We start from the raw sequence: 13,097 nt of genomic DNA, 5'->3' as shown, positions 1-13,097 counted from the left end.
TGATTACTTCTGGCTGCTTCTATTTGAATCATTGCAATGGCAACTTTCCACATGGTTCACAGAATTTTTATTGTATTGATATTTTATCTTAAACAGGAATGCAGGAATAGTTTTTTCTTTTCTCTCTCAAGTAATAGACTGGTCTACATTTTTAAGGTTTATTTTATAAGAGGATACTTGTTACAGATTAGGTTTAAAAATCAAAAGAAGTCCAACACTGAAGACAAAAGTGTTTTCTTTATTGAAGTAGATATTGTTAAACTTTTAAACCAGATGAAAGTACGAGTGATCATATCATACTGTCGTAGTTTCTCATAATAAATTTTCCATATAAAATTATTTGTTGTAGGGAGGGTGGGAGGGAGGGAAGACGCAAGAGGGAAGAGATATGGGAACATATGTATATGTATAACTGATTCACTTTGTTATAAAGCAGAAACTAACACACCATTGTAAAGCAATTATACTCCAATAAAGATGTAAAAAAAAATTGTTGAAATCATCAAAGGGATAATCCTACTCTGCATTGCTGCAAAGTTTAAATAGCTAACATTTAAAAAGATTATTTGGGAAGTTTTATTGAATGTACTGAGATGAGGCTTATTGTAGTCCTTTTTTTCATCCAAACTGCTGTCATAATCGTAGGAAATTTCAAAATCCACTTGAAGGACCCCATTCACCCTTGGAGTTTTTTAATTCCTCACCTAATTCATCTTCACTGTACTGTTCCTACCCGTTGCAGGGCCATATTCTGGTCAGAACTGCATCCATCACCCCCAAAATTGTAGACTCCTCTGTCTCTCTCACTGATTACCACCTTTGTTCTGCTTCTATCTCAGTTTTATTCCCACTATGTTGTTCTATACCTTTGGCAATCCCTAAGCCCCTTAAATTCATTAAGAGTAGGATTGTGTCATCTTCACCTTTGTATCATCAGTGCCTACCTAGACATAGTCTAGTAGACACTCAGTCAAGGTATGCAGAATAAATGAATGGATTAATCAAATATTCGCCCATTGTTTGCTGTGGAATTTTAAGAGGGCACCATGACAATTGATGATAATAAGGTGAGAATGATGGCCTTAAGATGGCCATCAGTTTAAGTAACAATAGTATTATATGGGGAAACGAAGAAAGACTACTAGGATATTTATACTTTTAAACAGAAGTGGCAGGTAGAGTTAATAATAGCTCTTATTTATTGAGAGTTTTAAAAATTAGTTGTGTTAGGCTCTTACCTTCATATCTTATTTACTCCTCACATCAACTTAGTGAGACAGGCATTTCTATTTAAAACTTTTAGAGATGAGGAAACTGATTCAGAGAGAGAGGTTTAGTAACTTGTTCAAGACTACCAGCAGAGTAAGGATATGAACCCAATATGTACTATCAAATGTCAGGGCCAATCTCTTTAATACACAACAGTTGAAGAATTAGGCAGAATATCTTTTGAATATCTTCTGGGAACTTGTCAAAGGATATTACATTTGAATGTGATAGGAATATTTCATGTTTTAGTTGTGTTTAGGTAAGTCATTTGTAAATTGTCCATTCAAAACTGTTTATTTTAGAAAGCAAATTTATTTACCCTGAGTGCATCGTTCTTATTTTGTAAGATGGCCTGCTGCTCTTAATAGACGGTTGTGGGCAACACGTTTGAGAGTATACTGCAGAGATCAAAGGATGCCCAGGGTTCATCTTTCCCAGACCCAATTTTGCACTTGGTCTCCCTAGCCTTGTTAGTGGTGGATGATTTGTCCTTTAAGAAAGGAAAAAGACCTTCCTTGGTTACCTATTTTAGTGCAGCTTTTGGACTGACATAGTTTCCTAAATTCTTTTAAAGTGAGCAGTTCAATGGAGTAACATGGAGCAGCTTAAAAAATTGTCCTGCTGCCTGTGTCTCAGGTTAGAATGTTTCTGTTCACACTTTACTTCTCTTATGACTTGGGGTAGACTCTGAGTCTTCATTGGGATTTGGACTTTTAAGATCTGCTTCTTATTCCTTGTAAATTGGTGCAGACACTATGGAAAATAGTTTGGAGGTTCCTTAAAAAACTAAAAATAGAGTTGCCATATGATCCAGCAATCCCACTCCTGGGCATATATCTGGAGAAAACCATAATTCGAAAAGATACATGTACCCCAGTGTTCATTGCAACACTGTTGACAATAGCCAAGACATGGAAGCAACCTAAATGTCCATCAACAGATGAAGGGATAAAGAAGATGTGGTACATATACACAATGGAATATTACTCAGCCATAGAAAAGAATGAAACAATGCTATTTGCTATTTGCAGTAGAAATTATCATACTAAGTGAAGTAAGTCAGAGAAAGACAAATACCATATGATATCACGTATATGTGGAATCTAAAATATGGCACAGGGCTTCCCTGGTGGCGCAGTTGTTGAGAGAGTCCGCCTGCCGATGCAGGGGACACGGGTTTGTGCCCCGGTCTGGGAGGATCCCACATGCCGCGGAGCGGCTGAGCCCGTGAGCCATGCCGCTGAGCCTGCGCATCCGGAGCCTGTGCTCCGCAACGGGAGAGGCCACAGCAGTGAGAGGCTCGCGTTCTGCCAAAAAAAAAAAAAAAAAAAAAAGTAGATATGGCACAAATGAACTTATTTACGAAACAGAAACAGACTGACAGACGTAGAAAACAAACTTACGGTTACCAAAGGGGAAAGGGGGTTGGGGAGGGATAAACTAGAGTTTGGGATTAGCATATACAAGCTACTATATATAAAATAGATGAACAACAAGGTCCTACTGTATATATAGCACAGGGAACTAGATTCAATATCCTGTCATAAACCATAATGGAAAAGAGTATGAAAAAGGATGTGTATATATATGTATAACTGAATCAGTTTGCTGTACACCAGAAACTAACACAATATTGTAAATCAGCTATACTTCAGTTGAAAAAAAAATCTGCCTCGTATTCCCCTTAGATGTATGGAAAACTTTAAAGCACTTAGACAAGAGAATGGAGAAGATCCAGTTTTATTTGAGACTCCCAGGAGTCATCTTAATAATAGTCTCTATTCCCAAGAGGGGGAAATGAAAGGCAAGGCTTGCATCAGCCTAGTATCCTCACTTTCTTAGGAATCAAAATGTTCCCAAGGTCAAAAACAGTGTGAAGTAACGCCCTAAACCCATCTTGGAAGGCACTACATCAGAAATAGAGTGAATGGTAATTGCTCTTTAACTGGACGTGAGTCTCATTTTCAGTGCCACTGTTTATATTCTTCGTGTCCTGCCTTTCTCTTTATGTTGAATTTGTTCCACCTTGTAAAGATTAAGAAGCACATGTTCTAGCTTTTAAATGTAAAAATTGAATTATTAATAGTTTTTGGATAAAAAATGGGCTCCCGTTGCTTCTACCAGAAGCAGTACATTCTCAGAAACTTTGGAACTTACTGATATGAAGTGTCATTTAAAGTTTTTCACTAATTCAGCACTTAAAGCTTTTTATTTCCTCCTTGATATATGACACAGCTGTTTCTTGAAGTGAGAAAAGTCGAGGACTCCATACGATCTAATTAGATTATTCTCTTTGTGTGTCTCCTACATTTAATGAAGGCTACTAATCAAGTCTTGATGTATTTTTTATTCATTTTTCAAATTCCTCATCTCAAGATGGCTATCGTTGGTGCATTGCCCCCACTATATTGTATGATAATAATGTAGTCATGTCTTTTTCTCCCCTACTATGTGATAAATTTATTAAGGGTAGGATTGTGTCATCCTACGTCAAATCTTGTGTACCTTCAGCCTCCTGATGATGCTGGCTATAGCCACTTAAGCTACTAAGACTTATTCGTAAAGAGTGATGCTCCATCATTCTGACCTCACATTCTGTGCAGTAATGTAACTTGAATTTTGGAGAAATTGATTCATACCGTTTTAAAGAAGGACAGTTTTAGGTGATCAAATTCAGGATAAAAGAGGCACCTTGCTTCTTAGGTGATATTCTTGACATTGCTGATGCATTCATTACACTTTTTTTTTTTTAAATGCAGATAGTTTTCCTTCTCATCTTCTCCCTCTCCTTTGTCTTTGCTCCTCTCTGCCTCCCCCTTCTCAAGGCTCCTCTATATATTAACATCTTTACTGGTTTACCCAGTATTGACATCTATAAGTTACTTTTTGCTTACCTGGTGTATCAGAATACTTTTACTCCAAAATTATTTCTTATAAACAAAATCTCACACAAAACAAATTTTTAAAATGGCTTAGCTTTTGATGGTTAATGGGAGATAATGTGATAGTAATTAGTCAAAATAAAGTATACCTTTATTGAAAGTATTGGAAAATTTCTTGTAAATTTAAGTTATGTTTAAGGTTATTGAGTCTTTGTAGATAAATTTTATTTCCTTAGTTCTGGGGTAGGGCATTTAGTAATAGATACATATCTTAATATAGGATGCTTCAAATCCTTTATTAAGCAGTCCAGTCATCATTTTTGGTCTTATGATGAGCGGCAATCAGGTGGGCTTAGGGAAAATTGGCAAAGTATGGAAAAATATCAAGATAGGAAAAAAAAATTCATCTACAAAGAAGATGTGGAGTTGTTGCCTTTCTTCCCTCTATGTCTAGATGATTAGAGATGACTGTATCCTTGGATTTTATTTTCAAAATTGGAGGTTATTTATTTTTAAAATGGGTATCTAAGAGTGCAGAGTGGGGTGGGGAACTAAAGCTTGATGTAAAGCAAAATATAGTAAACAAAAAACTCCCACACAGTCATATAAAAAACAAACCTATTTGCTATGACAGTAAATTTAAATGACATCAGAGAAATAGAATTAGCTATAAGTTCTTTTCATTTCTTGTTGTGGATTGCAACCTCTGTAAATCGATATTTCAGGTAAAGTGTTTCCAAAATAATCATTTACATATGTATGGTGTGTGTTTTTAAAAATTAGATATAAAATAAATATAAATATGCGTCTGGTATATGTGAAAAATAAAGTAACACAAAACTGTTGCATTCACATGTTTTTAACAACTTGAATTTGTGTTTCTTTAAAGACTAAAGGCAAAATAAATCTTTTCATTGCCTTAGTTTATGCAAAAAGTTGAATAAAAATATGGTGATCTGTTTGTAGGAACAAGAAAATTGGACTATACACACAGTTTATAATTTAACAGTGATTAGTTATATAGTGATTATTAGAGCTTCTAGACTGTAAATTATAAAGATAAAATGTTACTATTTCTGTTTTAAAGTTTAGTGCCTACATAGCCAATGGATCAAAAATCCAAGATGGGTAATCACTGGTATTGTGCTTCAGGCTTTAGATCTAACAAATAAAAATGAAAAACATTTGGATATGATTAAAGAACAGAGAAACAAGGGGATGGAGAGCAACCAATTCAGAAAATAAGGAACAGTTGGTTTTCCCTAATTACAGCCATCTTGTTTTCTTTTTTCTTCTGTATGTATCAATTGGAAGTTTGGTAGAAAATTAACTTGTTTGCCTAATTATAGAAATAAATTCGTTGCAGATTTTCAAAAGTGACTTTATGTTTTTCCTTAAACTCAGATTTCAAAAGTCAGTTGCAGTTTGTATTGGCTGCAATTCTTTCCTTGGATATAGTTCATCAGTTTACTTTTCATTTCCTAAGACTGGATTTCTTAAATCTACCATCACCTAAATGAGGATGTGTTGACATAAATGAGAAGATCAAAGATTCAGCTAATTAAAGAAGTTTTACCTTGGAATTACGCTGAGTTGTGCAGAAGTGTGGCTGAATCTAAGAAGATGATGAAACATTTTGCATAACCTAACCATAATGAGATTGTTTGTTGTTGCCAGTCAAGCACTAAAATAAGGCCTAAGTTCTGACCCTTCTTTCCCATAAATCTTCTCATGGATAATAAAGGTTATGGAAATTGGGACTTTTTGGTTTTCCAGTAGAGATGAATTTTTTGAGATGTCAGTTACTTTATACTTTATTGCTTTCTGTTCATTCCTGTTTTTCCCACTTTTTATCACAAGTACCTTATTTATTACGTATTCATATAATATAGGAAGTTACATGTTTCCTTTCAGTGACTTTACGGAGAGGTGCATGTTTTATGATCTTTTTGGTACCTAACATGTTTTTTTGCTTGTTATTTGAGAGTCATTAAACCCAGATACATGAGTAAAAAAAAAAAGGCAAATGAACACAACTTTCAGTGTCAAAGTCCTGCTGAAACATTGTATGGTGTTATATGCATTGCAGATTTGATGGCTTTCTTTAGTTTTCCTCTGTATTTACTTTGAGTGCTAATTCAAGTGCCTCCTCCCCAGCCCCAGCCCTGACCCCTCAACACACACACAAAGCAGTTAAGACTTCAAAATGGAACCATAGTAGGTATGTGCCTGCTGTGTTCTGGTGATTCTGAATAAGCAGGAATATAAAGAGACAAGGTCACCTCAAAACTGAAAAGTTCTGTAGTATTTTATCTTCCAGTTGCTTCCTTACTATCTAGCACTAAGAGTTTTGGGCTGATTAACATAATTAATGTTGTAAACTTATGAAAAGCTAAGAAGGAATGTAGATGATACTGTTAAAGTATTAGTCATGGTTTGAAGCCTGTTCTAAATCATGTCAGAATTCCCAGAACTTAACATGGAAATTAGAATAGAGACAACACCTACATTTCCTTCCCTTCCAAACCATTGTTTTCATACTGCCATAACTTTTTCTTTCTAAAACCGAGATTTGATCATTTCCTTAATCTTTTTAGTCCATTTTGGCTTCTCATTCCTTATTGCAGTGGCTTTTTATGTACTACATTAGAATTACCCAGGGAGCTTCTAGAATATGGACATATCTGAGACTTATCAGAAACTCTGATTTTTAGATAGAAGTGACAAGTGTATTTGACAAAAACTTTGTTCATTGGTTCAGATGCCTCTTTTTGTCATGTCCCAACCAAACTTTCTCATCTTGTCTCAAGCCGTTTCCTCCACTCTCTTTCTGCTCTTCTCTAGCCATGCTAAATCTAGATATTATCCAAATAGTTCTATTCCTAACCTCTCCTCCTTCCCCTCCTCTCCACTCTAAGTCTTTCATCTGTTGAACAACTGCTTATCTTGCTAGATTCGCCTTAAATGACACATCTTTCCTTATTCCCCGTGTAGAAATAAGCACTCTGTTTTTTTTGTTTAACATTTATATTTGATTATGAGTTTTTTAGGTGTCCGTCTCCCCCATTAAACCTCATGTAATTCATCTTGTTCACGTTTATATTAAATGAGTACATGGACGACTAATAGAATCCCTGTTAGGAATTTAAATGTACAGTTTTTATGAACATTGTTTTTAAGGGCTTTATTGAGTTGACCTAGGTTGATAATTTCATTTTTCATAGTATATTCCCATTAAATCTTACATGCCTTATATTTACTTTTTCCTTCATTTTTCCCTGTTTGTATCTACAGACGAAATCTTACAAAACTCTCCCTTATCTTCAGTCACATGTTGGCAGAAATCAAAGCTATCTTTCCCAATGGGCAATTCCAGGGAGATAACTTTCGTATCACGAAAGCAGATGCTGCTGAATTCTGGAGAAAGTTTTTTGGAGACAAGTAAGTACAAATTTGGATCCATGTTTGAAGAATGGCTTAGACCTGCCTCCAGTTCCATATGGTGTAGATTTTACCTGAGTATTTTGAGAATATACTGCAGTGTTTTTGATAAGTGTTTTGATTGCTATTTTTTCTATTTAGCCACCAGAAGTATATCTCAGTAACTGAATAATTTTGTTGTTACCAAGTAAATATTATATGACATTTATTTATTTGGTGAGCATTCATTGAGTTAAATAGTTAGCTCTAAGAAGCAGATGTATGTAAGAGTATACATGAGAAGCCCATAACTTTTTATAACTTAGTGTACACATAAAACACATATAGAAAATAAAAGGCAGAAAGGGAAAGACACTTTAAAAATTGGCCTAAATAAATTGTTCTGACAGTCCAGAGCGGGGACACTTACTTGAGGACTGCAGGCATCGGAGACTGCTTTCTATACTAGGAGGTAGAGTATAAGCTTGACGAAGATCTGAAATTGAAGTGGGAAAAAGCCTCAGTACTGGCATTCAGGTTTTCTCTGTGTCATTGCACAGAAAGTATGCACGTGTAAACAAGATACAGAAAGGAGGGTAATGTTATCACAGAGTTGCATTATCTCACAAAAATAGCTAAAGATGTTTTCCTTAGGTATTTCCTATCCAGACACAAACCCAGGTGAGCTTGGCAAATAATAGGAACTAAATATCTGAAGTCTGCATAACTTAAATAAAACGTGCAAAACTTTTATCAGGAATCTCTTAGTAAGATGCTTAAGAACTGAGCATCAGGCGGCAGATGGTTTCTTCAGTTCCTTTTAAGGGTCCCCTTTGATGAGAGAGCACCCTCAGAATGTCCTTGAATGTAGGCAGAACTGTAGCTAAGAATTAAGGAGGAGTGATTGCTTACACACAGATTATTGTTTTCATCCTGTAGTTAAATTCTATATTTATACATTAGCTGATGAAATACGATGTAAAATGTTGGCACACACTTTCAGTGATCTGGAGTCCTTTGACACTGGTGAATTAACTGTAATGTTGGGTTTCCCGTTTTTTTTTTTTTTTCTCTATGACGTGCTGTGTTTATCTATAGCTACCACATGACTAGGACATACACAGAGCAATGCACATTTGATTAGATGCATATATATATATATATATTTTGCGGTACGCGGCCTCTGACTGTTGTGGCCTCTCCCGTTGCGGAGCACAGACTCCGGACGCGCAGGCTCAGCAGCCATGGCTCACGGACCCAACCGCTACGTGGCATGTGGGATCTTCCTGGACTGGGGCACGAACCCATGTCCCCTGCATCGGCAGGTGGACTCTCAACCACTGCGCCACCAGGGAAGCCCAGATGCATAATTATTTTACTTCAAAAATGTTAAAGCCTTTTTCCCACTTCTTAAATAAAATGTATTCTTAATTATTTTTAGGCACTACAGGAGGAAATACTGTTATTGCTTTTAACACAAGACATTCTGTGTTCCAGAAATCTAGCTCTTTGTAATGCTCCTATATCTATTCACAAATGAGGACTTAAAAAAAGAAAAGGTTCATCCTCATCTGAATTAGACTAACAGCCAGGAGTGTACGGATTAAATATTTGTGAATAGTAGAAAGCAGAAAGGGACCGCAGAGTTCCGGGAGTAACAGCTGAGGATGTCTTGAAGCTACAGCTCATATATTAACACTCTGAGCCTAATGCAAAGAGTTGGTAACCTTCAAAATAAACTATCTTAAAAGTTTAAGAAAATCTATCAGAGAAGTTGCTTGCAGTATTTCTTTTTGAAAACTGAAAATTCTGGTGAGTTAAAAATTGCTTGCTTGTCAAAAGGTCAGTAAAAAATGGACCTTTTGACAAAAGATTGCTCACATGTTTTTCAAGAGAGGAGTTTGTTTTGCCGGCACCTCAAACCACAGAGAATTATGCATTTGAGACATCGTTACTTCCCTTTATTTATAACCATAGACATTAAGGGGCTGAAATTTCTGTCCAACTGCTACGTGAGTGAAACCACTACTAAATCAAATGGGGGATTCTTGAAATTCTGATTAAACGCTCTCCCTACCTCCTAAACCCTTGTACCCTTGTCTGCTGTCTTTGCTTACTTGAGAAGGCTTCTTAATTGGTCTTTCAGATTTTTATTTTGGGGATGAGAGCCAAAGGTAAAGCTCCCTCTGGAACTCAGACATATTTCTGTAGTCATCAAAAGTAATGCTTCTTTTATTAGATCACTGGAGAAACCATCTTTATATTCTCTGTGGGTTTTCACCTTATAGTTCCATAGTATTTTATTGAATGAATGGACGAATGATGTAGCCTTTTAAAAGGTTGAATTTTTTTCTCTTCCTTATACTCATACTAGTTTGCATTTTTGCATAACTGAGTTCTCATACAGAAGTATTCCTGTTATTTATCTACATATTGAGGGCATATGAGAATGCTTTCATGTGACCTAACCGGTGACTTTAAACTTGAATGCATTATTGTTTCCAAAAACAGAACCATTGAGCGGTTAGTTCTAAAAACAGCCAAACAGATTATGATTTTTATAAAGCAGGTTTTAACATAAGGAGTAGTATTGTGATATTTTTCCCAAAAAGAACTGTCAGTAAGAAAAAAATATTAGTATTGAGTTAAAATTGGGAAATAGTTATCGTTCAAAGGACTTTATAAAACTCCTAAAGGCAATCTTAGGATTCAGACCTAAAGAACAGGCAGCAGACAAAAATCTTTAGGTGTCATGTGACTAATGCTTCCTTTCTGTGCTTCTCAACCTTTTTGAAGTCATGGCAGGGCCAGCCTCTGCTCAAGGCCCAAGCCCAGTTGCGAAGGAGGTTCTGCCTGTCTGGAGCCTTAGGGGATCAATAACATATCATGTGCCAGGGTAAACTGGTTGGGAAGTTCTGTAGTTGTTAGATTTGGGGAAGTCCTGTAGTTGGTAGATTTTTATGAGACGTTATTGAATGTTTTAATAGTTGAGTTCTGCTTTTGCTTTCTTAGTCTGTTGACCAGGAGATGGTAGAAATATGTGGAAAAGAGGAGTGGCATTTTTGAGTGAATGTGTCTACGTAAATTCTGCCGAATGAGACCAATACCAAACTCTGGGTTAGAGGGTGAAGTTTATAATCCAGAAACTTCAAGCATGAGGCTCAAAGAATGTATTATTAACTGTTCAAAAAAGACCCATTCATGTGATTAGACTCGGTGACAGTCATTTTTCTAATCAGCAAGTCAGGTAGCAGTTTCTAGGCTCCTTGTACTAAGCATTTCTTGATGTTGAGGAGATTTAGACATGTGTTTCCAACCAAATTATAATTCAACAAGAACCATTCTAACTCCTGAATCTTTGTATGTCCCTTCTCCCCATCCTTACTTTACTTCCAGTTCTATTCATCAGTTCATGTTCGAGTTCAGATTCTTCCCTGGACTACTGCAACAGCTTTCTGTCTGGTCTCCCTACCTTCAATAACAGCCTATCCCATCGATTTTCTTGAGGAGGCCAGTGAGCTCCAAAAAGCAGAACTCTTTACTCTATTTATTTTTTCTGCCTGAGACGCTGTGCATTCTATGCATCATTACCGAATCTGGGTTAAAGTCTATAACCCCATTAATATGACAAGCTTCAGGAACTTTTTTTCTAGCTTCATCTCTCTATTCAACTCATCCTCAAAGAAACAACCTCCTCATAGTCTGTACTTCTTTCCTAGTATGCTTTTTATTTCCACACCTCATTGTCTTTGTTTCCCTAAACTGCACCCTCCTCTTGGGAAACCAGTTACCCACACCCTACCCAGTGTCACACCCTACCCAGTGTTGCCACTTTGGAGGCGTTCCTCAGTAACCCTAACCTAAGGTGGGCATGCCTGCTCTATTCTTCCAAGTACCTGAGCTCACATCTCGCACACTAGACTGCAGTGAACTGCTGACATGCTTGCATTTCCCAGTAGACTAGAAAGCTTCCTTGATTTTTATTTCTCAGAGCCTGGTGTGTTTCTTGGAATATGTGAGCTCTAACAAGTGTTAACAGACTGGATGAATAATTGGATGGATGGGTGAGTGGATGGATGATGTCTATTGTCTGCTCAAAATTTTCAATAACTTATTATCTACAAATTGATTTTTTTTTTGTCATCAGTTCCTACAGTTCTCCCTGGCATGCCCCTCTTCCCTCCTCTTTCTTTTCTACAGTCCCAGAATCTTGGCACCCTTCCTTTAAGTCTAGTTCAGAAGTCTTCTTTTCTGGGTTCTAATATATACCCTCCCACATGTTCAACTTTACCTCATGTTTTGTGTTTATGTTGTATTTTAAATATATTTATATTATCAAATGTATTTATTACGTGGGTCTTTCCTGCTCAAAAATAAAGCTCCTGTTGACTTTTTATCCAAAAATTAGTAAAAACAGGTACATTTATTAGAGTTATTATATGTCAAATGCTTTCACATAGATTAGCTCCATTTTCAGTACGAAGTTTGAACATTATTCTTTAAATGGCTATCAGATGAGTCCTTTGGGTACTGTATACATAACAGACACTCAGTAATTATTGGTTGAGTTCATGATGTATTTTTCTACCATTTTAGTCCTCTTTTCTTTCACTTATGTCCTGTTCTTCAGGCAAGTGGGATTATTTGGCTCTTTCCTGACACCTTAGCAGCTACAGGTTTCTATGTCTTTGCCCACATTGTTCCTTCCACTTGAAGATTTTTATCTCTGGTATAAAAGTTCTCACTAGGGCTTCCCTGGTGGCGCAGTGGTTGAGAGTCCGCCTGCCGATGCAGGGGACACGGGTTCGTGCCCTAGTCCGGGAAGATCCCACATGCCGCGGAGCGGCTGGGCCCGTGAGCCATGGCCGCTGAGCCTGTGCGTCCGGAGCCTGTGCTCCGCAACGGGAGAGGCCACAGCAGTGAGAGGCCTGCGTAGCGCAAAAAAAAAAAAAAAATTCTCACTAATCCCTCAAAGTTCATCTTGCTCTTGATTCTGGCCCTTATTATTATACTGAATCTTTTAGTTCTTAAACTCCCATAAGCTCTTGCTCATCCTCCATATTTATTAGTTTTCATTGATTTTTAAAGTTATTTGTCTAGCTATCTTTCCATTAGACTATAAGCCCCATGAAATCAGGCTTATTTAATCAATCTTTGTGTTTCCCAAGGTGGATCAGCACAGTGTCTCATTTGGAGACTTTCAGGAACTGTTGCTCATTTAATTCAAATGAGTTGAGCAGCAGAGGCATGTGTGTGAGTGTGCGCACGTGGGACGTGTACAGCGTTTGCTTGCTTGCTTGTTCTGGGGGCAGCATGCTTAGTGCAGTTTCGCAGGCGGGTCATCTGTGTTCAGGTTCTGACTGCAACATTTACTAGCTCTGTGACTTTGGGCAAGCTCCGTGCTTTCTTCATGCATCAGTTTCTTCATCTGTAAAATGTGGATGGTAATAACAAGAATACCTACTGTGTAGGGTTGTTGCAAAGGTTAAAAGAGCTAAAATCTACATTTCAGGCAGGTAAGACAGT

The 13,097-nt window shown here is 36.9% G+C and overlaps 1 protein-coding gene across 1 annotated transcript in view; it reads left to right on the top strand.

Moving 5' to 3' along the window:
* Window positions 1-13,097, top strand: part of CBLB (Cbl proto-oncogene B) — a 214,431-nt gene that overhangs the window by 85,826 nt on the left and 115,508 nt on the right. The window contains exon 4 of the mRNA XM_060010593.1: window positions 7,446-7,592. Within this exon, the coding sequence (XP_059866576.1) occupies window positions 7,446-7,592 (147 nt within the window). The remainder of the gene's footprint in view (window positions 1-7,445; window positions 7,593-13,097) is intronic.

The sequence above is a fragment of the Delphinus delphis genome, chromosome 4 (assembly GCF_949987515.2).
Source record: "Delphinus delphis chromosome 4, mDelDel1.2, whole genome shotgun sequence".
In the NCBI taxonomy this organism is placed as follows: domain Eukaryota; kingdom Metazoa; phylum Chordata; class Mammalia; order Artiodactyla; family Delphinidae; genus Delphinus; species Delphinus delphis.
The sequence above is the reverse complement of the archived record's forward strand: the minus strand, read 5'-3'. Positions and strand labels throughout refer to the sequence as shown.